At 49.3% G+C, this 27,573-nt stretch overlaps 1 protein-coding gene across 1 annotated transcript; it reads right to left on the bottom strand.

Moving 5' to 3' along the window:
* Positions 1-22,527: 22,527 nt before the first annotated feature.
* Positions 22,528-27,372, bottom strand: LOC139273943 (endonuclease domain-containing 1 protein-like). The gene is made up of 2 exons (XM_070891016.1): positions 27,067-27,372; positions 22,528-24,363 (listed from the first exon to the last, which is right to left on the bottom strand). The coding sequence occupies exons 1-2, from the start codon at positions 27,370-27,372 to the stop codon at positions 23,770-23,772; spliced, it is 900 nt and encodes a 299-aa protein (XP_070747117.1). The 3' UTR covers positions 22,528-23,769.
* Positions 27,373-27,573: the final 201 nt, after the last annotated feature.

Genomic DNA, 27,573 nt, shown 5'->3' with positions numbered 1-27,573 from the left:
TAACGGGATCAAACATGTCACATCTGCCCCGTTTAAACCAGCGTCCAATGGTCAGGCAGAGAGAGCAGTGCAAACCATCAAGCAAAGCTTGAAGAGGGTAACTGAAGGCTCACTGCAGACTCGTCTATCCCGAGTCATGCTTAGCTACCACACGAGACCCCACTCGCTCACTGGGATCCCACCTGCTGAACTGCTCATGAAAAGAGCACTTAAGACAAGGCTCTCGTTAGTTCACCCTGATCTACATGAACAGGTAGAGAGTAGGCGGTTTCAGCAAAGTACATACCATGATAGCGCAAATGTGTCACACGAGATTGATCCTGTATTTGTATTAAATTATGGACAATGTTCCAAGTGGCTTCCCGACACTGTCGTGGCCAAAGAGGGGAGCAGGGTGTTTCGGGTCAAACTTTCAAATGGACTCATTCACCGGAAACACTTGGACCAAATCTGTAAAGTCCTGACCCTGCAGTACAGACTTATACAAGGCACATGCTGAAGTCAAGGTCACTCTGGACCTGCACTTTTATTTCACAGCTCTCGAGTGCCACACTTGCCTGAGACCTGACTTTATATACCTCAGTGGAATAGGTATGCAGTGTCTCCTGCAAGTGCACCCCTGGTGGTAAACTATGCTTGTGGTTACTGGTCATATCTAGTTACAGTCATGTATAGCATGGTAAGATACAGTTATATACAGTAGTGTGAGATACATGACATCACCCTCCCCCAAGGTCTTATTGCCTTTATAGATTCAGTCTCTCAGGTGGTCTGCGCTCTCGCGTGGAACATCTTAGTTGTGGTTCAGCTGTTTGCCTTGGTGTCTGTTTTTCTTTCGGTGTGATTGCTGGCATCTTGCCTGGGCTGTCTGTTGAGACTGCCCTTTCCTCAGGTTGTTCCCTCTGTCTGTCCACCAGGTGTGGTGTGAGTTCCACATTGTAGTCTGCCTCTGGTTCTTCAGTGTTATCAGTGAATCTACTTTTTACTTGGTCTACATGCCTCCGGCAGGTTTGGCCATTGTCCATTTGTACAACCAGTAGCCTGTTTCCTTCCTTGTCTGTTACTGTCCCTGCAAGCCATTTGGGACCCTGCATAGTTTAGCACAAACACTTTGTCCCCTATCTCATTCCACCTCCCCTTCGAATTTCGGTCATGGTACTCAGTTAGCTTCTGGCGCTTTGCCTCAACAATTTCATGCATGTCTGGGATGATAAACGAGAGCCTAGTCTTTAAGGTCCGTTTCATCAATAGTTGCGCGGGGGGAACCCCAGTCAACGAATGCGGACGAGATCTGTATGCCAGCAGCAGTCGTGACAGGCACCTCTGCAGCGTGGGACCTTAGATTTTTAGCATGCCTTATTTAACGATTTGCACTGCTCGCTCCACCTGGCCATTGGAGGCCGGCTTGAATGGTGCCGTCTTAACGTGATTTATGCCGCGGTCAACTATAACATCTTGAAATTCTGCGCTGGTGAAGCACGGACCATTATCACTGACCACTATGTCAGGAATTCCGTGCGTTGCAAACATGGTTCTAAGGCTCTCCACAGTGGTGGAGATGGTGCTCGAGTTTAAAATGGTGCACTCGATCCACTTTGAAAATGCATCGACGACAACGAGGAACATGAATGGGCCCGCATAGTCTACATGCACCCGCGACCACGGTTTGGTGGGCCAGGGCCAGGGACTTAGGGGGGCCTCTCTGGGGGCAATACTGAGTTGAGCACAAATGGTGCACCGACGGACGCAGAGCTCCAAGTCCACGTCAATGCCAGGCCACCAGACATGAGATCTGGCTATGGCCTTCATAAGGACGATCCCCGGGTGCTCACGGTGGAGCTCCTGGACAAACGCCTCTCTGCCTCGCAAGGGCATAACTACTCGGCTGCCCCACATCAGGCAGTCTGCCTGTAGTGATAGTTCATGCATGCGCCTATGGAAAGGTTTGATCTCCTCGGGGCAGGCATCGCGAGCCTCTGCCCAGTCACCAGTTAAAACACATCTTTTAACTAGAGATAACATGGGGTCGCTGGTCGTCCAGGCTCTGATTTGGCGAGCCGTCATGGGCGAACCTGTGGATTCAAAGGCATTGATTGTCATGACCATCTCACAGTCCTGTTCGTCGGACCCTTCCTTGGTCGCCAGGGGTAGCCTGCTAAGCGCGTCGGCACAGTTGTCTATGCCTGGTCTGTACTTTATTGTGTAGTCATAAGCCGCCAGCACGAGTACCCACTGCTGAATGCGCGCCGAGGCATTGGCGTTGATTGCCTTGCACTCGGAAAGTAGGGACGTGAGGGGTTTGTGGTCGGTTTCTAACGCGAACTTGGCCCCGAAAAGGTATTGGTGCATCTTTTTGACACCATACACGCACACGAGCTCCTCCTTCTCAACCATACCGTACCCACGCTCCGCCCGCGAAAGTGACCTGGAGGCATAAGCAATGGGTTGTAATTTACCCGCATCATTGACATGCTGTAAAACGCACCTGACCCCATACGCTGACGCATCACATGTAAGAACTAGCTTTTTACCTGGGTCAAAAAAGGCTAAAACACTCTTGGAACATAGGAGGTTGCGTGCCTTATTGAAGGCGCGTTCTTGGGCGTCCCCCCAAAACCAATCGCACCCCTTTCTGAGTAGCACGTGGAGAGGCTCCAGCAGCGTGCTCAAGTTCTGCATAAAGTTCTCAAAGTAATTGAGTAGCCCGAGAAAGGCGCGCAGTTCCGAGACAATCCGGGGCCTGGGTGCCAGACGAATTGCTTCGGTTTTGGATTCAGTTGGGCGGATTCCATCAGTGGCAATCCTTCTGCCCAAAAATTCAACCTCGGGCACGAGAAACAGACACTTGGATTTCTTAACTCTTAGGCCTACCCAATCCAATCGACTTAGTACTTCCTCAAAATTGCAGAGATGGGAATCGGTGTCCCTGCCCGTGATGAGTATGTCATCTTGAAACACAACCATCCCCGGGATGGACTTGAGCAGACTCTCCATGTTGCGCTGGAATATAGCAGCTGCCGACCTGATGCCAAATGGGCATCGATTGTACATAAAAAGACCTCGATGTGTGTTGATGATGTGTGTTGATAGTGGTGAGTAGCTTAGACTCTTCCGTCAGTTCTTGCGTCATATACGCAGATGTGAGATCTAGTTTCGAGAAATGTATTCCTCCAGCCAATGTGGCAAATAGGTCCTCCGCTCTGGGCAGCGGGTATTAGTCCTGTAGGGAGACTCTGTTTATGGTAGGCTTGTAATCCCCACAGATTCGCTTGGATCCATCAGGCTTCATGACGGGGACGATGGGACTTGCCCAGTCGCTAAATTCCACGGGTGAGATAATGTCTTCCCGCAGAAGCCGGTCCAGTTCGTGTTCAATCTTTTCCCTCATCACATAAGGCACAGCTCTAGCCTTGTGATGGACCGGTCTGGCATCCTGTGTGATGTAGATTTTAACTTTAGCCCCTTTGAAGGTGCCCACACCTGGCTGAAAGAGATGTTCAAAACGACTTAGAACTGTTGAGCAGGAGGTCCGTTCCTCTGACCACATAGCGTGAACATCATCCCATTTCCAATTTAGTTTTGCCAGCCAGCTTCTTCCCAACAGGGCTGGGAGATCTCCGGGGACAATCCACAGGGGAAGTCATTTCACCGTCCCTTTGTGTGTGACTGAGAGCATGGCGCTGCCTCTAGGGTCAAGTTCTTGGTCTCTATAAGCTTTCGGAATATGCCTGCGTGGCCTATTCCTTCAATAAAAATGTCTCTCAGTACTTCTCTCCTTAGTTCATCGGAGAACTCACATAAACTAGCCAGCCTTCGAAGTTCCACCACGAAGTCGGGTATGCTCTGGTCCACACAGCGTCTGCAGTTGTAGAATCTGTGTCTGGCCATGTGTAGGCTGCTCGCTGGCTTCAGGTGGTCTCTCACCAGTGTGCTCAACTCCTCAAACGACTTGCTTGCTGGTTTCTCGGATGCCAGCAGGTCCTTCATTAAGGCATATGTTTTCGAGCCACAGCTGGTCAAGAGATGGGCTCTTCTCTTGTCTGCCTTATCGTCGCCCAACCAGTCTTTGGTTACAAAGCTTTGCTGGAGCCTTTCTATAAAGTCCTCCCAATTGTTTCCAGCATTGTATTTCCCATCTGAGCCGTTGGTAGCCATTCTGTGGATTTTGTGATCCCGTAACTCGTCGCCACTGTAAAGTCCTGACCCTGCAGTGCAGACTTACACGAGGCACATGCTGAAGTCAAGGTCACTCAGGACCTGCACCTTTATTTCACAGCTCTCGAGTGCCACACTTGCCTGAGACCTGCCTTTATATACCTGTGTGGAACAGGTATACAGTGTCTCCTGCAAGTACACCCCTGGTGGTAAACTATGCTTGTGGTTACAGGTCATATCTAGTTACAGTCATGTATAGCATGGTAAGATACAGTTATATACAGTAGTGTGAGATACATGACAAAATCAAACTCAGATTCACGGACTACCCTGAGCAACCCACCTTGGACCCTACCTTTTTTGATCCCCCAACACACACACCAGTGGCAACCGACACCATGGTTGAACACGAAGCAGAACCCATCATCCACAGCAGCCGTGCAGGGCCCAACACACCAGGCAGCCCAGCAAGGCCAGCTGCACAGCAGCCCAGCGAGGGCCCAACAAATGATTCAACAACACCAGCTTTCAAACCGAAATGATCAACCAGGGCAAGAAGGGCCCCAGATCGACTCACATTGTAAATAGTTATACTATTCACTTTGGGGGGGAATGTTGTTATATATAATTGGACTTGTATTTACTCTGTACAGCCACCAGAGGGCTCATTCCCCGGAGTCCTAAGGGATCCCATAATCCCTTGGGAGCACAGGTATTTAAGGAGGCTTCACAGGTTGGAGAGGCACTCTGGAGACCTGCAATAAAAGACTATGGTCACACTTTACTTTGAGCTCACAGTGTTCAGTCTGACTTTTTCTCCATACACAACATAACTCGTATATGAACTAAGAGTGTTTGATGGGATGCTGCTTTACCCATTATTGCCCATGATGCCCCCTCGATTTATTGCTCTGACGGTCCCAATGTTTGATACCCCTAATGATCCGTCCACCTATTGCCTCTGATACCGCTTCCTGTTACAGGGAATAGACTGGTTTCAGACTACAGAAGGTGTTGTAATATCCTTGCCTCATCCCAACATCATTCCCTCAAACTGCCTCTCACTGAGAAAGCAGGAAGGAGTCACACTGTCTGATATAAGGCTTCGGGGTATGTAAAGCAAGAGGTGGTCATGAGGCATTGAATAGTAGGACCTCACATTTAGAGGATGGGAGGGAGAATTTGTAAGGGGTATGTTTGGGAGGCTGTACTCCCTACATGGGAGTGAGGTCGGGGACAGGACTGAGTGTACAATCTGCACTCATGCCCAGTGAGACTGCACCCCAGGGACCGAGCCTGGTCATGTGACCTTGTAACACCTCGAATGGACGGGGCTTGGGCTGCTTTGTGACATCGTCCCTGGCTACTGTTGTGATTGGCTGTTGGCTCCTTTGTGATGTCACCTGGAGACAGGTTTATACTCCTGGTTACACACCATCAGTGGGAGTTACTGTGGGAGGAGCTGGAGTTAGCAGTATTACAGGAAGGGCGTGATTGCACTGGAGAGGGTACAGAGGAGATTTACGAGGATGTTGCCGGGAGTGGAGAATCTTAGCTATGAGGACAGATTGGATATGTTGGGTTTGTTTTCCTTGGAACAGAGGAGGCTGAGGGGAGACCTCATTGAGGTGAATAAAATTATGAGGGGCCTGGATATAGTGGATAGAAAGGGCCTATTTCCCTTGCAGAGGGGTTAACAACCAGAGGGCATAGATTTAAAGTAATTGGTAGAAGGTTTAGGGGGGATTTGAGGGGAAATTTCTTCACCCAGAGGGTTGTGGGGATCTGGAACTCACTGCCTGAAAGGGTGGTAGAGGCAGATTTACAAAGTACTTGGATGTGCACTTGAAGTGCAGGGTTACGGACCTAGAACTGGAAAGTGGGATTAGACTGATAGCTCTTGGTCGGCCGGCGCGGACATGATGGGCCAAAATGGTCTCCTTCCGTGCTATAAACATCGATGATTCTATGATTCTATGACACTGTGAGTGAGCCCGGTCCCTATAAACAGGGCAAAGGAACAATTTAATATTAAAGTATTTCTACCAAATGTCATTAATTGTGAATATATTCAAATTAAATATAATCATAGTCATATAAAACAGTCCCAATATATTCCAGATACAGATGCTAGTATTAATTTTAATCGTTTTTATATTAACAGTTTCTCGGAGTGAACTGAAAGTTGGACAGAGAGAAGTGGAATCATCACCACACTAACTGGGACTGGAGCGATATTGCTTTGTTCACAAAGCAGATCTGGTGGGACCGAGACCCCCAGTGTCAAAGACCAGATAAAACAAGAAGCTTCAACAATGATTGGAAAGGTGAGGAACTCGACTGAGAATCTCTTCAGTCCATGATTTTGCCCCAGTGAGAGTCTAACCAGCTACTGGGAACTGTTGGACAGCTGCCATAAGGCTCGGTGTTTGATGCAGCAAGTTGACCGGAGCTTAACTCGGATATAAACCTTGCCCATGCCTCACCTGGGAGAGTTTGTCACTAACATGTAGAGGGATTTTTATTCTCTATTTATCCCACAGCGTACCTGAGCTGGTGTGTGTTGGACATCCTGGAGAGATGTATATAGAAACATAGAAAATAGGAGCAGTATTGGGCATTCGGCCCTTCGAGTCTGCACCGCCATTCAATATGATCATGGCTGATCCTCTATCTCAACACCATATTCCTGCTTTTTCCCCATGCCCCTTGATGCCTTTTGTTTCTAGAAATATATCTATCTCCCTCTTAATTTATTCAGTGACTTGGCCTCCACAGCCTTCTGTGGTAGAGAATTCCACAGGTTCACCACCCTCTGAGTGCAAACATTTCTCCTCGTCTCAGCCCTAAATTTCCTAGCCCGTATCCTGAGACTGTGACCCCTTGTTCTAGACTTCCCAGCCAGGGGAAACATCCTCCCCACATCCAGTCTGTCCAACCCCGTCAGAATTTTATATTGGACATCTTGTGGAGCTATGGGCTAATAGTCAAACTTTTCTGTACCTTTGAGTAACAGGCTTTCCAATATAAACAGAATGACCTTACAGTGTGGTGAGGAGAGGAATGGCTTGTGTTCTGATATGTAAAATAGGCTGAAATAAGTGTTAGTCATGACGTCAGCCATGAGTGAGTAAATTGTACCTTTAGGATAATAAACCATAGATTGAGGTATTTATTAACTATAATATAGAAAGATGATGATTGGTGAAGCCAAGTCTTCAAAGGGTTCAGGGACAGTTACATCAGGCAGCCTTGTTTAGGGGAAGTAGCTTTGAAGTAAACAACTACGTGTTTACATCAATAGACTGTCTTCAAAGGATTTGGGAATACATACGTCATGAAGTATTATCTATGACATTTACCTTTGCTGTAGACAAAATATACTGTATAAAGGAGCCGGGCTTTCAGCATTTCTTGGACAGGCTCGAAAGATGCAGGAACTGAAAAACCCCACTCTCTGTGTACAGTCAGGCTGGTCACCTGTACTGTGTGTCAATAAAGTCTGTTCCGTATACTCCACTACAAAGTGTCTCGAGTTTACTCGAAACGTGTTGTAGCGTCAAGGAAGCTGTACACTGCATTGAACACATTCTGTATATGAGTTGGCATTGCTTGGCACACTATTTAGAGAGAATTTTACTCTGTATCGAACCCATGCAGTACCTGCCCTGGGAGTGTGTGATGGGACACTGTAGAGGGAGCTTTACTCTGTATCTTACTTGTGCTGTTACTGACCTGGGAGTGTGTGATGGGGCAGTGTGGAGGGAGCTTTACTCTGTACCTTACTTGTGCTGTTACTGACCTGGGAGTATGTGATGGGACACTGTAGAGGGAGCTTTACTCTGTATCTTACTTGTGCTGTTACTGACCTGGGAGTGTGTGATGGGGCAGTGTGGAGGGAGCTTTACTCTGTATCTTACTTGTGCTGTTACTGACCTGAGAGTGTGTGATGGGGCAGTGTGGAGGGAGCTTTACTCTGTGTCTTACTTGTGTTGTTACTGACCTGGGAGTGTGTGATGGGGCAGTGTGGAGGGAGCTTTACTCTCTATCTTACTTGTGCTGTTACTGACCTGGGAGTATGTGATGGGACACTGTAGAGGGAGCTTTACTCTGTATCTTACTTGTGCTGTCACTGACCTGGGAGTATGTGATGGGACAGTGTAGAGAGAGCTTTACTCTGTATCTTACTTGTGCTGTTACTGACCTGGGAGTGTGTGATGGGGCAGTGTGGAGGGAGCTTTACTCTGTATCTTACTTGTGCTGTTACTGACCTGGGAGTATGTGATGGGACAGTGTAGAGAGAGCTTTACTCTGTATCTTACTTGTGCTGTTACTGACCTGGGAGTATGTGATGGGACAGTGTAGAGAGAGCTTTACTCTGTATCTGACTTGTGCTGTTACTGAACTGGGAGTATGTGATGGGACAGTGTGGAGGGAGCTTTACTCTGTATCTTACTTGTGCTGTTACTGAACTGGGAGTGTGTGATGGGGCAGTGTGGAGGGAGCTTTACTCTGTGTCTCACCTGCGCTGTTACTGATCTGGGAGTATTTTATGGAACAATGTAGAGGGAGATATCCTATTAATGCCCATGCTGCTGCCTCGAACTTTGCTCCGATGGTCCCACCACTTGATAACCCTGAGAATGCCTATACTTTTAGCGTTTGACTTCCCGGGGCCGAAATTCAGGCATGCCAGAAACCTGTCGCACCTACAATTTCTTACCTGTTTTTAGCACCGCATGGGAAGAGGTCACCTCCTGACCGTTATTCAGCTCTTTGTCGTTTTTTCCCGACAAGACCGGAAGTCGGTCGTAATGGGGGCGGAAGTGCGGTGGTAATTCCTGGCGAGGGGCGGAGGTTGGGGCGGGGCCGATTCTCCGCCGCTGTCACTCAGCGGCATAGCGCTGGTGATGTCACTGCGCGTGTGCGTCACCGTGTCTCTCCCCTCATTTAATCGCCGATTCTGTAGGTTCGGCCACTGGGCCAGCAGGGAGGGTTTCGGCCGGGCCAAGAGGGGGCTGCCAGGCTGCCTATTGGCGGCTCGGCGAAACCCGGGGCAATAATTGTCCGGCCGATCGGGAAGTCGGCCGGCAGAAATAAAAACATGCCGGCCACGGCAAGTGGGCCCGCCTCTTAAAGGGTCACCGCGCTGCCGTGCCCCACACACACACAGAACAAGGTACACCGTGGTACACCGGCACCACGCGGCAGAGCAAAGATTTTTGCAGGTAAATTTAGGGCGGAGCGTGCTGGAGGTGCAGGAGATTGGCAGTGCGCTTGCTGCGGTCAACAGCAGCGGGTGGAAGTGAGGGAATGCCGAAAAATCCCCGAGGTGAATTTGGATCGTGGCAGCCAATCGGCTGCAATGCAGCGACCACTCGATTCTGCCACATGGCCGCCACAAAACGGATCCTGAATTTCGGCCCCCCATCTGTTGCAGTGAGTAGATCGGTTTCAGAACACAGGCAAGTCAGAGAATCATAGAATCATGGACATTTACAGCACAGAACAAGGTCACGTTGACACATCGTGTTTGCATCAGCCAACAAAGAGCTATCCAGCCCAATCCCACTTTCTAGCTCTTGGTCCGTAGCCCTGTAGGATATCATCATCATCATCATCATAGGCAGTCCCTCGAAATCGAGGAAGACTTGCTTCCACTCTAAAAGTGAGTTCTCAGGTAACGGAACAGTCCAATAAGGGAATTACAGTCCCTGTCACAGGTGGGACAGATAGTCGTTGAGGGAAAGGGTGGGTGGGACAGGTTTGCCGCACGCTCTTTCCGCTGCCTGCGCTTGATTTCTGCATGCTCTCGGCGACGAGACTCGAGGTGCTCAGCGCCCTCCCGGATGCTCTTCCTCCACTTATGGAGATCTTTGACCAGGGACTCCCAGGTGTCGGTGGGGATGTTGCACTTTATCAGGGAGGCTTTGAGGCTGTCCTTGAAACGTATCCTCTGCCCGCCTGGGGCTCACTTGCCATGTAGGAGTTCCGAGTAGAGCAATTGTGTCCAACACCTTCACCGAGGCATATGAAAGCATGGGCCTTACACTAAACATCCTCCACCAACCTGACCCCGCCTCACAGCACTGCCCCCCGGTCATCAAAATCCACGGCGCGGACCTGGACAACGTGAAGGTTATGGCACTTCAAGTGCGCATCCAAGTACTTTTTAAATGTGGTGAGGGTTTCTGCCTCTACCACCCTTTCAGGCAGTGAGTTCCAGACCCCCACCACCCTCTGGGTGAGGACATTTCCCCTAAAATCCACTCTAAACCTCCCCCAATTACTTTAAATCCATATCCCCTGGTTGTTGACCCCTCTGCTAAGGGATATAGGCCTTTTCTATCCACTCCATCTAGGCCGCTCATAATTTTATATGCCTCATTAAGGTCTCCCCTCAGCCTCCTCTGTTCCCAGCATATCCAATCTTTCCTCATAGCTAAAATTATCCAGTCCAGGCAACACCCTCATAAATCTCCTCTGTACCCTCTCTTGTGCAATCACATCTTTCCTGTAATGTGACCAGAACTCCATACAGTACTCTAGCTATGGCCTAACTAGTGTTTTATCTCTTGTATTCTATGCCTCGGCTAATAACGGCATATATTCCGTATGCCTTCTTAACCACCTTATCTACCTGGCCTGCTACCTTCAGAGATCTGTGGACCTGCACTCCAAGGTCCCTTTGTTCCTCTACACTTTTCAGTGTCATACCATTTAATGTGTATTCCCTTTCCTTGTTAGCCCTCCCCAAATGCATTACCTCACACTTCTCTGGATTGAATTCCATTTGCCACTGTTTTGCCCACCTAACCAGTTGATAGATATCTTCCTGCAGTTCACAGCTTTCTTATTTATTATCAGCCACAAAGCCGATTTTACCATCATCTGCAAATGTCTTAATCATACCCCCTACTTTCAAGTCTAAATCATTGATATATACCACAAAAAGCAAGGGACCCAGTACTGAGCCCTGTGGAACCCCACTGGAAACATCCTTCTAATCACAAAAACACCCATCAACCATTACCCTTTGCTTCCTGTCTCTGAGCCAATTTTGGATCCAACTTGCCACTTTGCCCTGGATCCCATGGGCTTTTAGTTTTGTGACCAGTCTCCCACGTGAGACCTTGTCAAAAGCTTTGCTAAAATCCATATACACTATATCATACGCACTGCCCTCTTGGTTACCTCCTCGAAAAATTCAATCAAGTTAGTCAGAGATGACCTTAATGGAGGAAAGAGAGGTGGAGAGATTTAAGAAGGGAATTCCAGAGCTTAGGACCTCGACAACAGATGACACAGCCGCCAATGCAGACCACAGGTTTTTTTAATTCATAAACCGCTATGGTGATCATTCAAAACTATTACCCTGGCAGAAGTATTTTCGTTGATGTTTGCACTTACAGTGACTGAGCGTAGTAGTGGGGCTGGATTGCTATATCAAGGGCTGCACGACACTGGAAACAAAACATTGCCAGTGCTAGCCATACGGCATAATTTCTAATATCCATTCCATCCTGTGGTACAAAATCTGCCAATATGATTGGAATGCAACAATCTCTGCTAAACTGCTAAACAGCAGCACCGTACATTGTCGCTGCAATGCCATTCAGTACAGAAGCAAACAGAAAAAGAAAGTCTGCCATTGACACAAGGATGCTATATTAGCAGTTGACCCGTGTTGGAGTGCCATCCACTGGTTCTTCATTGTACTGACAACTCTCGGTTTCTTCAGCAGAGAGAATCAGAAAAGCTGAACAACATGTTCCGCCCTGTGGCAGTGAAATTACTTTACAAGAAATGAAACACCGGGCAGATAACGTGCTCACACTTTCTCAGCCGAGCTAATCTGGCCATAACAGAGTCGCAATGTGTGAGAGTTATCACGCACACAAAATGGCCACTGGGCAGGCCACGTCGTTCGCATACCAGACACGAGACTCCCAAAGCAAGCGCTCTACTCGGAACTCCTTCATGGCAAGCGAGCCAAAGGTGGGCAGAGGAAACGTTACAGGTACACCCTCAAAGCCTCCCTGATAAAGTGCGACATCCCCTCTGACACCTGGGAGTCCCTGGCCCAACATCGCCCTAAGTGGAGGAAGTGCATCCGGGAGGGCATTGAGCACCTCGAGTCTCATCGCCGAGAGCATGCAGAAATCAAGCGCAGGCAGCGGAAAGAGCGTGAGGCAAACCAGACTCCCTGCCTACCCTTTCCCTCAGCGACTGTCTGTCGCACTTGTGACGGGGACTGTGGTTCACGTATTGGACTGTTCAGCCACCTAAGGACTCATTTTAAGAGTGGCAGCAAGTCTTCCTCGATTCCGAGGGACTGCCTATGATGATGATGAAAATGGGCAGTAATGTTGAATCAATTCTCATGTAATACAGGGGCTAATTTTAACTGCCTCTGCCTAGTGTAAATAGGGGGGTTAAAAGGCTCAACAAGGGCTTATCATCCCATGCACAATGTCACTCCAGCAGCTCTCGTCTTCTGTGGGGTCCTGAGAAGGGTGGGCGGATTGCCTGCCTGTTTCAGGAGGTAAGCCAAATTTTGGATGTAAATTGGGGTCCAATGATGTACATAGGACCCTGCCTATAATCTTGAGATACTAAAGGGCAGAGTATGCGTGGCCCATTTGTATCAGCGTTGAACAGCCTCCAGCAGTCCTTAACTTTGGGCTAGAAATTCGTGATCTTAGCACCTGTCTGTAGCACTATTAAGTGGTGCTAAAATGGTGGCCACTGTTCTTTCACCAGCTGCTGGCCGTTTCTGTGGCATCTGCCATTTCTGTCCTTATCTTTGTTCTGCCGGTAACTGGAAAAAATAATGGTATGGTGACATAAATCAGCGTAAAGAACTCTGCCCAATCCCATTATTATTTTCTAAATGCCCTGTTATCACGTCCTTAATAATAGATTCCAGCATTTTCTCGGCCACTGGTCTGTAGTTCCCCGTTTTCTCTCTCCCTCCTGTCTTAAATAGCGGGGTTACATGAGCTACCTTCCAATCTGCGGGAACCATTCTAGAATCTATGGAATTTTGGAAGATGACAACCAATGCATCCACTATCTCTATAGCCACCTCTTTCACAATCCTAGAATATAGGCCATCAGGTCCAGGGGATTATCGGCTTTCAGTCCCATTAATTTCTCCAGTACTATTATTTTACTGATACTAATTTCTTTCAGTTCCTCATTCCCGCTAAACTCTTGGTACTCCATTATTCCCGGGAGGTTTTTCGTGTCTTCTTCCGTGAAGACAGATACAATGGATTTGTTTAATTTCTCTGCTACCATTTCCTTATTCCTCATTATAATTTCTCCTGTCTCAGCCTATAGGGGACCCACATTTACTTTCACTAATCTTTTCCTTTTTACATACCTATAGAAGCTTTTACAGTCTGTTTTTATGTCTCTCGCTAGTTTACTCTCATTCTATTTTCCATTTCTTTATCAATTTCTTGGTCCTCATTTGCTGAATTCTAAAATCCTCCCAATCCTCAGGCTTACTGTTTTTGGCAACATTATAAGCCTCTTCCTTTGATCTGATACTATCTTTAACTTCTCTTGTAAGCCACGGTTGGACCACTTTTCCTGTGAGGTTTTTGTGAGGAAATGTATATTTGTTGTAAATTATCTATTAATTCTTTAAATGCTATCCATTGCTTGTCTACTTGTCTACTGCACAAGATAAAAGTTCACGGAGTTGGGGGTGCTATATTAGCATGGATAGAAGATGGGCTAACTAACAGAAAACAGAGAGTCGGGATAAATGGGTCATTTTCCGGTTGCCAAACCAGTAACCAGTGGTGTGCCGCAGGGATCGGTGCTGGGGCCTCAACTATTTACAATCTATATTAATGACTTGGATGAAGGGACCGAGTGTAATGTAGCCAAGTTTTCTAATGATACAAAGATGGGTGGGAAAGCAAATTGTGAGGAGGACACAAACAATCTGCGAAAGGGATATAGACAGGTTAAGTGCGTGGGCAAAAATTTGGCAGATGGAGTATAATGTGGGAAAATGTGACATTATCCACTTTGGCAGAAATAATAGAAAAGCAAATTATAATTTAAATGGAGAAAAATTGCAAAGCACTGCAGTACAGAGAGACCTGGGGGTCCTTGTGCATGAAACACAAACAGTTAGTATGCAGGTACAGCAAGTGATCAGGAAGGCAAATGGAATGTTGGCATTTATTGCAAGGGGGATAGAGTATAAAAGCAGAGAAGTCCTGCTACAACTGTACAGGGTATTGGTGAGGCCACACCTAGAGTACTGCGTACAGTTTTGGTCTCCGTATTTAAGGAAGGATATACTTGCATTAGAGACTGTTCAGAGAAGGTTCACTAGGTTGATTCCGGAGATGAAGGAGTTGACTTATGAAGATTGGTTGAGTAGGTTGGGCCTATACTCACTGGAGTTGAAAAGAATGAGAGGGGATCTTATTGAAACATAAGATAATGAGGGGACTCGACAAGGTGGATGCAGAGAGGATATTTCCACTCATAGGGGAAACTAAAACTAGGGAACATAGTCTCAGAATAAGGGGCCATTCATTTAAAACTGAGATGAGGAGGAATTTCTTCTCTCAGCAAGTTGTAAATCTGTGGAATTCTCTGCCTCAGAGATCTGTGGAGGGTGGATCATTGAATATATTTAAGGCGGAGATAGGCAGTTTTTTGAGTGATAAGGGAGTCAAGGGTTATGGGGAGCGGGCAGGGAAGTGGAGCTGAGTCCATGATCAGATCAGCCACGATTTTATTGAATGGCGGAGCAGGCTCGAGGGGTCCAAATATTTAGAGAAATAACAGTGAGGCTATACTCATTCTAATTAAATCGGAACAGATTAAAAGACACAATAGATGTAGGCTAAATTCAGGACATTGTTCAGGATTGGGAATATTTAACACATTTCCATTACTTAAAAAGGATGACCAGTGTACCTGGAAATTATAAAGTAGTCGGGTTAAACACGTGTTGTGGGTAAAGTCTTTGAAATGCTACTTTCGTATGACGGGTAAAGCTTTATAATGGGATGTCTTGTTTGGCTCTCCATGTGATGGTCTCCTGAAATGCTGAGTAGAGAAATGAGGTGCCTCCCGCCACAGATCTCAGTGGACGTGTTCCATTTAAACATTTCACTCATCAAACATTGAAATCACCATTTAACTATTTGAGTTACGCCGGTTAGGAAGGACCAGGGGACATGTGTCTAAGTTACAAGAGCATGAACTAGGATTTTGCAGAGTCCTCAAGCTCTGGAGTACATTGCCGGCCCATGCAGCAAAAGCAGATCTGCTGCAAGCGTTCGAAGGGAAGCTGGATGAGCTTTGGAGATGACAAATGTATCTACATACAGGCGATAGGTGGGTCATTGATGCTTCACATATGAACCTGGACAGAGAATGCCGACAGGTTATTAAAGAGAGAACTTTGGGTGAAATTAGTCTTGTGGTAGTGCAAAATAGCCCTCAGCAGATTGGCAGCCTGGGCGATTTACAGCCAGCAAAGTACTTTTTGGTGTTGTCACTGTAGTAATGTAGGAAACGCAGCAGTCAGTGTGCTCACACCAATGAGTGAAGTGACCAGACAATCTGTTTTGGTTGGTGTTAGTTGAGGAGCAAATACTAAGACATCGGGAGAACTCCCCTGCCCTGCTTCGAATAGTGACTTTGCATCTCTTACATCCACCTGACAGGGCAGATGGAGGTTTGATCTGATAGTACACTGGAGTGACCATGCTAAACTATCCCTCCTCGTCCTCGTGACCTGCCTGCAGCCTGTGACATGGTTGATCACACCATCCTCCTCCACTATCCTGGGTGGGACTGCACTCGCCTGTTTCCATTCTTATCTATCTCATTGTAGCCAGAGAATCACCTGCAACAGCTTCTCTTCCCGCTCCCGCATCATTACCTCTGGTGTCCCCCAAGGATCTATCCTTGGCCCCGTCCTATTTCTCATCTACATGCTGCCCCTTGGCGACATCATCCGAAAACACAGCCTCAGTTTCCACATGTACGCTGATGATACCCAGCTCTACCTCACCAACACCTCTCTCGACCCCTCCACGGTCTCTAACTTGTCACACTGCTTGTCCTGACATCCAGTTCTGGATGAGCAGAAATTTCTTCCAACGAAATATTGTAAGAGCAAAGCCGTTGTCTTCTGCCCACGCCGTTCCCTAGCCACTAACTCCATCCCTCCCTCTGGCAGCTTAAGCAGACCATTTGCAACCTTTGTGTTGTATTTGACCCCGAGATGGACTTCTGACCGCATATCAGTGCCATCACTAAGACTGCCTATTTCCACCTCCGTAACGCCGCCCATCTCCGCCCTCGCCTCAGCTTATCTGCTGCTGAAACCCACAACCATGACTTTGTTTCCTTTACACTTGACTATTTCAATGCACTCATAAGAACATAAGAACATAAGAATTAGGAACAGGAGTAGGCCATCTAGCCCCTCGAGCCTGCTCCGCCATTCAATAAGATCATGGCTGATCTGGCTGTGGACTCAGCTCCACTTACCCGCCCTCTCCCCGTAACCCTTAATTCCCTTATTGGTTAAAAATCTATCTATCTGTGATTTGAATACATTCAATGAGCTAGCCTCAACTGCTTCCTTGGGCAAAGAATTCCACAGATTCACAACCCTCTGGGAGAAGAAATTCCTTCTCAACTCGGTTTTAAATTGGCTCTCCCGTATTTTGAGGTTGTGCCCCCTAGTTCTAGTCTCCCCGACCAGTGGAAACAACCTCTCTGCCTCTATCTTGTCTATCCCTTTCATTATTTTAAATGTTTCTATAAGATCACCCCTCATCCTTCTGAACTCCAACGAGTAAAGACCCAGTCTACTCAATCTATCATCATAAGGTAACCCCCTCATCTCCGGAATCAGCCTAGTGAATCGTCTCTATACCCCCTCCAAAGCCAGTATATCCTTCCTTAAGTAAGGTGACCAAAACTGCACGCAGTACTCCAGGTGCGGCCTTACCAATACCCTGTACAGTTGCAGCAGGACCTCCCTGCTTTTGTACTCCATCCCTCTCGCAATGAAGGCCAACATTCCATTCGCCTTCCTGATTACCTGCTGCACCTGCAAACTAACTTTTTGGGATTCATGCACAAGAACCCCCAGGTCCCTCTGCACCTCAGCATGTTGTAATTTCTCCCCATTCAAATAATATTCCCTTTTACTGTTTTTTTTCCCAAGGTGGATGACCTCACACTTTCCGACATTGTATTCCATCTGCCAAACCTTAGCCTATTCGCTTAACCTATCCAAATCTCTTTGCAGCCTCTCTGTGTCCTCTACACAACCCGCTTTCCCACTAATCTTAGTGTCATCTGCAAATTTTGTTACACTACACTTTGTCCCCTCTTCCAGGTCATCTATGTATATTGTAAACAGTTGTGGTCCCAGCACTGATCCCTGTGGCACTCCCGGCTGGTCTCCCATCATCCACTCTCCACAACCGTGAGCTCATGCAAAACTCTGCTCCCTGTGTCCTAACTCACACCAAGTCCTGCTCACCCATCGCCCCTGTGCTCGCTGACCTACATTATCTCACAGTTAAGCAACGCTTCAGTTTTAAAATTCTCATCCTTGTTTTCAAATCCCTCCATGGCCTCACCCCCCCCTATCTCTGTAATCTCCTCCAACCCCACAACCCCCCTCCCCAAGATCTGTGCCCCTCCAATTCTGGCTTCTTGAGCATCCTCGATCTGAATCGCTCCACCATTGGTGGCTCTGTCTTCAGCTGCCTGGGCCCCAAGCTCTGGAATTCCCTCCCTAAACCTCTCCGCCTCTCCTTGAAATGTACGTCTTTGACCAAGCTTTGGGCCATGGGTCCTAATATCCCTTTATGAGGTTTGGTGTCAAAGCTTGTTTGATAATGTTTCTGGAAAACACCATGGGACGTTTTACTAGGTTATGGGTGCTATTTAAATGCAAGATGTTCTTGCTGAATATCACCTGGATTATGTGCTCAAGTCTCTGACATTGGGGCTTGACCCCATGACCTTCTGACTCGGAAGCGAGTGTGAGCCTACTGAGCCAAGGCCCACACCTCACTCCATGGGAGGCATTTGATCCAAGTCCTCCCATGTTCGAACCTCATTCACATTGATGTATGATGTCCATCGGGGCTCACCACACAATGATCAGCAGCAGGACCTCTGGCTGCGATGTTCTGTTTGCTAACTAACCCTGAGGTCAGTTGTGCAACCCAACTGACAACCAGATACAGGCTGGAAACTCATTCTGAGACTTTACATTGCGGGGGAGAGTTCCTGCAGCATCGGGAATTGCTTTTATTATCCAGTGTATAATCCCCATTTCATCATTAATCATTTACTATATCCTGTGCTCTGCTTTATTCATTTATTATTTCCCAATTCATTACTGATTACTTTTAATGTGAACCCTGTCTCTAGACAACTTTATTCCTTTTTCAAAGGGAATAATAATGACCTGGAAATCCCGGCCTCCCCAGGTCCATACGGAGTGTGTACGGAGTGGTGTACGGACCCGGGAAGGCATCGCAAAAGCCGGTTTTCAGCACACAATGCACATGCACTGAAAACCGGCTTTTCCGATCTGTCAAACTGGAGTCTGACCGATCCTCCATATCTCGCGAGCGAGGACACTTGCAAGGGCAAGATTGTGGGATTTACCCATATCTTGCCCAGCAAATGTCCTCAAAACTCTCGCGCCTGATAAAAGCGTAAGAGTTTAAAAACATACAAAATATAATTAAATTAAATTTAAAAAACACATATTATTTTTTTAAAACCCTGCCCACTACATTACATTTATTTTTAACCATAATTTTAAAAACTTTTTATAAACTCGGGAAAAACATTTTTCTCTAAGATATTTATTAACTTTAATTTTAATTAATTTTAATTATGTGTGGTGTGTTTTTTATTTTTTATTATGGTGTTTAGTGCGTTTTCTTTCCTCATTAATCGCAATGAGAACTTGTAGATACGGAGTTCCCATTGCTATTGATGAGAAAACTGTGGAATACTGTACCTGATTGGCTAAGCAGTCGCACGTGACTGCACCGTCTCCATGGGAACCTGGAGGATGGGAGCGCGCTCCGCAGCGCGGGAAGAAAAGGCCTCCCCACCAGAATCCCACGCTCCTCCCGGACCCCCAGGTGAATTCGTAGAAATGTTTCAGGTCAGAGGCAATTGCCCACGGGAAGCCTCCGACAGCAATTTCTGGGCCATTAATAAATCCCATCACTGGATGAAAGTTTAACCAAGAACTCCATAAAACTGTTGCTTTTTTTTACAAACAATGAAGTACTTTAGAAGTGAGGACAGGAAGAAAGAGGGAGAATGGAGAGAGACTGAGGTAGAGACAGAGCAGCAGAGAATCAGTGGGGACAATGTTAACCTGGAGGAAAACAATCTCGGGGCAACGCTGGTTTTACAGCCCGCCCACTTTTACTGTTCATTGGGTAATGTTGTGCGGGGTGTTAAACAGGCATTCCATCTGATCCCACCCCGTGAGTTCGCTTAAAATCACCCCCTGAGTCAGAGACAGACGGACAGAGAGAGAGTGCGAGAGAGGAGGGGAGTCACTGCGGAACGAGAGGGTAAGCACAGAAGCGAGTCAGACTGATTGCAGCATCGGTTACCATTTGGTTGGATTTCAATCCAGGTCCCAGAGAGGAGAAGGACAGTGTTGACAATTGAGATACCCGTCCCACCAGGGCAGGATTATGCTCCAGGTTCCCGACACTGCCTGACATGCTATTCCACCCAGGCTCTCTTGGGCTGGATTTGAGCCCAGGTTATGAAGAGTGAAAGGACAGTGTCAGACAAAGTGTGACACATGGCTCTCCATTGAAGTTAATGGAAAAGAAAATGGGACGGGTGTAACACAGGCTGTCGATTCCCTATCGATCATTCTGCATCACCGCCCAACACCAATTTATGCCCCCAGAATCCTAACGTGTCCTGCAGATAGGAGGGATCCCACAGTTTGGAAGATGATTCCCATGGTTCAGAGGTGAGTCCCACAGTTCAGAGGTGAGTCCCACAGTTCAGAGGTGAGGTGAGGAGTCCCACAGTTCAGAGGTGAGGAGTCCCACAGTTCAGAGGTGAGGAGTCCCACAGTTCAGAGGTGAGGAGTCCCAAAGTTCAGCGGTGAGGAGTCCCACAGTTCAGAGGTGAGTCCCACAGTTCAGAGGTGAGGAGTCCCACAGTTCAGAAGTGAGGAGTCCCAAAGTTCAGCGGTGACATAACACAATCAATAAGATCCAGGAACAAGGCAAGATTTTTCAATATATTGGACCCAAGTTTCCACACGATAAAAAACGGGCGCCCTTCCGAGCCTAAAACGGCACCTAAAAAAAAACTTGCGATTCTGGAGCATTCTGCAGCTCCTTGTCTGCCTGGCGCGGCACCCAGGGGGGCGGAGCCTACACTCGTGCCGATTTTGTAAGTGGGAGGGGGTGGGTACTATTTAAATTAGTTTTTTTCCTGCCGGCAACGCTGCGCATGCGCGTTGGAGCGTTCGCGCATGCTCAGTGTGAAAAAAACATTGGCACTCGGCCATTTTTGTAGTTCTTTGTAGCTGTTTAATTTTTGAAATTTTTTAAAATAAAAGCACATTAGCACTTGCAGCCTTCTCACTGTCTCCCCCCGCCGGAAGAACGGGCGCCTCCCCCCCCCCCCCCCGCGGGAAGAACGGGCGCCTCCCCCCCCCCCCCCCACGCGGGAAAGAACGGGCGCCTCTTCCCCGCCCCCCCCCCCCGCGGGAAGAACGGGCGCCTCCCCCCCCCCCCCCGCGGGAAAGAACGGGCGCCTCTTCCCCGCCCCCCCCCCCGCGGGAAGAACGGGCGCCTCCCCCCCCCGCGGGAAGAACGGGTGCCTCCTCTCCCCTCCCCCCTCCCCCCCGCGGGAAGAACGGGCGCCTCCCCCCCCCCGCGGGAAAGAACGGGCGCCTCCCCCCCTCCCCCGCAGGAAAGAACGGGCACCTCCTCTCCCCTCCCCCCTCCCCCCCGCAGGAAAGAACGGGCACCTCCTCTCCCCTCCCCCCTCCCCCGCAGGAAAGAACGGGCACCTCCTCTCCCCTCCCCCCCCCCCCCGCAGGAAAGAACGGGCACCTCCTCTCCCCTCCCCCCTCCCCCGCAGGAAAGAACGGGCACCTCCTCTCCCCTCCCCCCCCCCCCGCAGGAAAGAACGGGCACCTCCTCTCCCCTCCCCCCCCCCCGCAGGAAAGAACGGGCACCTCCTCTCCCCTCCCCCCTCCCCCGCAGGAAAGAACGGGCACCTCCTCTCCCCTCCCCCCCCCCCCCGCAGGAAAGAACGGGCACCTCCTCTCCCCTCCCCCCTCCCCCGCAGGAAAGAACGGGCACCTCCTCTCCCCTCCCCCCCCCCCCCCGCAGGAAGAACGGACGCCTCAGCATTCTCTGTGCCTGAAGCACTTTCACACAGGTAGGAAGATGGTTTATTTAATCTTTTCTTTGCTTATAAATGTTTATTCAGGTTGGATTTATTTGTATAATATTTGTAGAAGTATAAATAAGGATTTATTGTAGAATTGAATTACTTCCCCCCCACCTCGTTCTGGACGCCTAATTTGTAACCTGCGCCTGATTTTTTTATGTGTAGAACAGGTTTTTTCAGTTCGACAAAAATCTTCACTTGCTCCATTCTAACTTAGTTTGGAGTACGTTTTCACTGTGGACACTTTGAAATTAGGCGTCAGTGACCGGACACGCCCCCTTTTGAAGAAAAAATTCTGTTCCAAAATAGAACTGTTCTACCTGACTAGAACTGCAGAAAAAAAAATGTGGAGAATTGCGATTTCTAAGATAGTCCGTTCTCCACCAGTTGCTCCTAAAAAATCAGGCGCAAATCATGTGGAAACTTGGGCCCATAAAGGGGAACAGATAGAGTAGATTGAAAGAAACTATTTCCGCTGGTTGGGGAGTCTAGGACCAAGGGGTGTACTCTAAACATTAGAGCCAGACCTTTCAGGAGTGAAATTAGGAAACACTTCTACACACAAAGGGTGGTGGACATTTGGAACTCTCTTCCACAAACGACAATTGACCCAGCGTCAATTGTTAATTTAAAATCTGAGATTGATCGATTTTTGTTAACCCAAAGGTATTAAGGGAAATAGGGCAAAGGCGGGTATATGGAGTTAGGCCGTAGATCAGCCAGGATCTCATTGAATGGCGGGACATGGAGCATCTCACTTCATGTTTTTATGACGCAGAGACTGGTAGTGGAGAGCAAGAGGGAGGAGGATAATGTGATTGGGGGTCCCTATTGTAAGAAAGTACAAAACTACGCAACTATTTGAAAGTTAACCACTTATGCCACAAGCTTGTATTTATTGAAGTATGAAGGAATTCTCAGCAACATTTACCAACATTTTACATGGAGCAATGCAGATTCAATGATTCATTTCATCCGATCTAATGTTGTCACTCAGTGACGGAAGGTTTCAGAGGTTAACTGACGAGCAAAGCCTCGGTCCTGTCTCACTGAGAGCTGGATTCTGAGGCTGTGCATGGAATATAAAAGCAGGAATGTCTTGCTACAGCTATACAGGGTATTGGTGAGGCCATGCCTGGAATATTGCGTCCAGTTTTGGTTTCCATATTTAAGAAAGGTACTTGCTTTGAAGGCAGTTCAGAGAAGGTTCACTAGGTTGATTCCGGAGATGAGGGGGTTGAATTATGAGGAAAGGTTGAGGAGGTTGGGTCTCTACTCATTGGAATTCAGAAGAATGAGAAGTGATCTTATCGAAACGTATAAGATTATGAGGGGGCTTGACAAAGTGGATGCAGAGAGGATGTTTCCACTGATGGGGGAGACTAGAACTAGAGGGCATGATCTTAGAATAAGATTTAAAACTGAGATGAGGAGAAATTTCTTCTCTGAGGGTTGTAAATCTGTGGAATTTGCTGCCTCAGAGAGCTGTGGAAGCTGGATCATTGAATAAATTTAAGACAGAAATAGACAGTTTCTTAACCGATAAGGGAATAAGGGGTTATGGAGAGTGGGCAGGGAAGTGGAGCTGAGTCCATGATCGGATCAGCCATGATCATATTAAATGGCGGAGCAGGCTTGAGGGGCCGTATGGCCTACTCCTGCTCCTATTTCTTATGTCCTTATGTGTGGACAGGAGCCTCTCGCTCCTGCCTCTCACTGAAAGCTGGATTCTGAGGCTGTGTGGATAGGAGCCTCTGGTCATGTCAGTAAGCGATGCCGAGAGAAGCTGGAGGGGCTGCAGATGGAGGGAGTCCGAAACAGGAGAGTGTGGGTCTTGTTGGTCACTGATTGCAGACGGAGGGAGTCTGGGGGAGAACAATCTTGGTGACAACGACCAAACCTGTGAGATTTTCGGTGTCTGGTGTCACACCCGATGGAGGAGTGAGGTAACTGAGGGAGACGGGGCTTTTCCGCCGAAACGCCAGGGCCTTCAAAGAGCTGAGGGGGGGGTGGGGCGGGGGGAAACTAGAGGAATAGAATTAAGATTTCCAAGCAATTGTAACCAATTTGATGCCTTGTTGCTGTGGGATCTCCGGCGGGGGCAGGGGATTGGGGGGAGCGGGGGGGAGCACGTTGCTAATGGCAGCCTGCGGGGAAGATGCTGACGGGTGTTTGGGGGTCCAGGCGCCACTGCAGGGCCTTCTCCAGCTCCGGCAGGGAGAGAGGCCGTACTTCGCTGGGCTGAAGGGGCGGCTGGCTGGGCCCAATGGTGGCGGGGCTGGTCCCGTCGTTGTGGGCCAGGACGGCGCCGCTCCTGCCCCCGGTGCAACAGTAGGCCGACCAGACCAGCTCGGGCACCACCACCCGCTGCCGGTTCTGGTCGGGGATCCAGCGCTCCCGCCGGTAGGGCACGGCGCCCGTCACCAGGTGCACCGCCATGCTGGCGCACTCCTGCCGGAAGCGCTCGGCCGCCTGCCGCTCCTGTTGGGCCCAGGGGCCGCCGTTGAAGGCCTGGGCCTGGGGCACGCTGTTGGTGAGGGTGTAGGTGGCACTGCGGCTGGTGTAGCTCCCCTGGTAGCTGTTGGGGTTCAGGTGGCCCCGGCTGTACGACGTGCCGTAGTAGCTGACGTCGTACCTGACCTCCACCGGCTGGCTCTTCTGGATCACCTCTTGGTTCTTCACGTTGCTCGTTATCCGGCCCATGTCGCTCCCAGCGCCGGGGTCGGCCAGCTGCCGGAGAGAGAGGGAAACAGTTTACCGAGTGGGGCCCGTGATATCTTTAGACACAACTGCACAAGCACACACGCGACAAGGTGGCTCCTAACAGGACTGTGATTACATGACCTTGGCACATGAACTTTTATTGTTATTACAACAGATACCGAGGGGGAATGGTGGTCCGATACCCTGGGGGAGTGGGTCCGATCCCTGGGGAGGGGGGGGTCGATCCCAGGGGGAGTGGGCGTCCATTCCTCGGGGGGGTTCCGATACCTGAGGGTTTGGTCCGATCTCCAGTGTGGGAGGGTGGGGACCAAGACCCAGAGGAGGGGCGATCCCGGGGGCAGTGGGGGTCCGATACCTGGGGGTTTTCCCCGATCTCCGGGGGGGGGTTCCGATACCCAGGGGTTTGGTCTGGGGTGAGGGGTGGGGACCGATACCCAGAGGAGGGGCGATCCCGGGGGGAGTGAGGGTCCGATACCTGGGGGGGTTCGATTCCGGGGGGAGTGGGCGTCCATTCCTCGGGGGGGGCGGTCCGATACCCGGGGGTTTGGTCCGGGGTGGGGGGTGGGGACCGATATCCAGAGGAGGGGTGATCCCGGGGGGAGTGAGGGTCCGATCCCTGGGGGTTTTCTCCAATCTCTGGGGGGGGCGGTTTCCGATACCCGGGGGTTTGGTCTGGAGTGGGGGGTGGGGACCGATACCCAGAGGAGGGGCGATCCCGGGGGCAGTGGGGATCCGATACCTTGGGGGGGTGGGCGTCCATTCCTCGGGGGGGGTCCGATACCCAGGGGTTTGGTCTGATCTCCGGGGGATGGGGGGGGGGGTTCGATACCCGGAGGAGGGGCGATCCTGGGGAGAATGGGGGTTGGATACCCGGTGGGGGCGGGGGTCTACGATCCCCAGGGGAGGGTTCTGACCTCCAGGGGCGGGGTTCGATAACTGGGGGGGAGTGGTGGTCCGATACCCGGGGAGGGAGAGTGTGTTTCCAACCTTCTCACATACCAGGGAGTTCACATTGGGGAAACAACGGTCATCTGCTCCGTATGAGAAGTGATTGACAAATTCATCGGGTGGGAAGAAAGGAATGCCCGTCTAACAGAGCAGGGAGAACGTGATCCCTGCTCCCCTCTGGGTCATGTTCTCGCTCTCATCCCCCCACCCCATTAGATCTGGAGCACATTCTTCCCCCCCTCCCCATTGTTCTCTCTGTGCTCTAACCCCACCCCACTCCCCGAGATCCTGACCTCGCCCCGAGTTCCTGACTTTCTCCCCCCGAGATCCTGACCTCTCCTCCACGGGAAGGTTGAGGTTATGATCTTATTAAATGGCAGAGCAGGCTCAAAGGGCCGAATGGTCTACTCCTACTCCTATGTTCTTATGTCTTATGGGCAGTGGACACTTCCTGCACATGTCACATTTATGTCTTGTCCTGCCTTAGCTATCGCACTATTGGGGAGCCCCAGGTTGGATAATGAAGAAGAAAGCTGTGGACTGCAGGAAGATATCAATGAACTGGTCAGGTAGGCAGAACAGTGGCAAATGGAATTCAATCCGGACAAGTGTGAGGTAATGCACTTGGGGAGGGCTAACAAGGAAAGGGAATACACATTAAATGATAGGGCACTGAAAAGTGTAGAGGAACAAAGGGACCTTGGAGTGCATGTCCATAGATCCCTGAAGGTAGCAGGGCAGGTAGATAAGGTGATTAAGAAGGCATACGGAATACTTGCCTTTATTAGCCGAGGCACGGAATAAAAGAGCAGGGAGGTTATGCTTGAACTGTATAAAACACTAGTTAGGCCACAGCTGGAGTACTGCGTGCAGGTCTGGTTACCACATTACAGGAAAGATGTGATTGCACTAGAGAGGGTACAGAGGAGATTTACCAGGATGTTGCCGGAAGTGGAGAATCTTAGCTATGAGGAAAGATTGGATAGGTTGGGTTTGTTTTCTTTGGAACAGAGGAGGCTGAGCGGAGACCTCATTGAGGTGTATAAAATTATGAGGGGCCTAGATAGAGTGGATAGAAAGGGTCTATTTCTCTTAGCAGAGAGGTCAACAACCAGGGGGCATAGATTTAAAATAATTGGTAGGGGTTTAGAGGGGATTTGAGGGGAAATTTCTTCACCCAGTGGGTGGTGGGGGTCTGGAACTCACTGCCTGAAAGGGTGGTAGAGGCAGAAACCCTCACCACATTTAAAAAGTACTTGGATGTGCACTTGAAGTGCCGTAACCTACAGGGCTACGAACCCAGAGCTGGAAAGTGGGATTAGGCTGGGTAGCTCTTGGTTGGCCGGCGCGGACACGATGGGCCGAAATGGTCTCCTTCCGTGCTGTAAATTTCTATGGTTCTGTGATTGTATGATGCGGTTAATGCCAGGGGTGATCGACTAATATTACATCAAATGGTAACATTTTCAAATTCCTATCAGCAAGGTGGCAAATCTGGCAAGTAATGCACAGGGAGTGGGATGGAGGATGAATTTTCATAAACTCTAGCCTTAACAGTCTTCCTGTAAACATCACACTTGCGCTCAGTCACGATTTCTCCAATGTGCTTTGCCACTGCACATTTCCTGTCACACCTTCCTTGTCACACATAGCATTAAAAGCTGTGTCCTCGAATTGTCCCGAGCCCTGACACAGGAGCTTTGCTGGTGTCCCATTGAAAGGAAGACTTTACTGAGTGGCCCGTTCTCCAGGCACACTTACCTGAGGCTCATACTTCCATTGTTTGTCCGATCCAGACTTCAGGTCATCCGTTTCGTGCTTGAAGTTGTAGATGTGTGCGGAGTAGACAGGAATGCGCCTGTCCCTGTCGTACAGTCCCGCAAAGTAATACCTGCCCTTGTAGCGCTGGCACAGCCTGGCGGGGTTCCCCGGCTCCAGGCCCAGGGGCTCCAGGCCGCGGTAGAAGAACTCCGCGCAGTTGTTGTTGGTGAACCGAGCCACGACCTCGGCACCAGCCCGATGCCGGGCGAACAGAGAGAGGAATGCGAGGAAGAACCGAACTCTCATGTTGCAACCGTACAAGTGGCAGGTCCGGGCAGGTTGCGGTCTTATTAAGTTACTGAGTAGAGGAGGTTAAGGTCAACTGAACGCTGCATGAGCCAAGTCCAGTGAGCAAACCAACTAAAGCATCATTGCTCCAGCTGCCTCTGTACACAGCCATTCCCACAGGCCATATCCAAGCCTTTGGACTCTTGCCTTTCCCAGTTG

This window comes from Pristiophorus japonicus, chromosome 9 (assembly GCF_044704955.1).
Source record: "Pristiophorus japonicus isolate sPriJap1 chromosome 9, sPriJap1.hap1, whole genome shotgun sequence".
Lineage (NCBI taxonomy): Eukaryota > Metazoa > Chordata > Chondrichthyes > Pristiophoridae > Pristiophorus > Pristiophorus japonicus.
The sequence above is the reverse complement of the archived record's forward strand: the minus strand, read 5'-3'. Positions and strand labels throughout refer to the sequence as shown.

Coding starts and splice junctions, on each gene's coding strand:
- LOC139273943 (XM_070891016.1), bottom strand. CDS start 27,372: ATGAGAGTTCGGTTCTTCCTCGCATTCCTCTCTCTGTTCGCCCGGCAT. Junction 24,364..27,066: donor AATGGAAGTATGAGCCTCAG/GTAAGTGTGCCT, acceptor TCTCTCCGGCAG/CTGGCCGACCCCGGCGCTGG.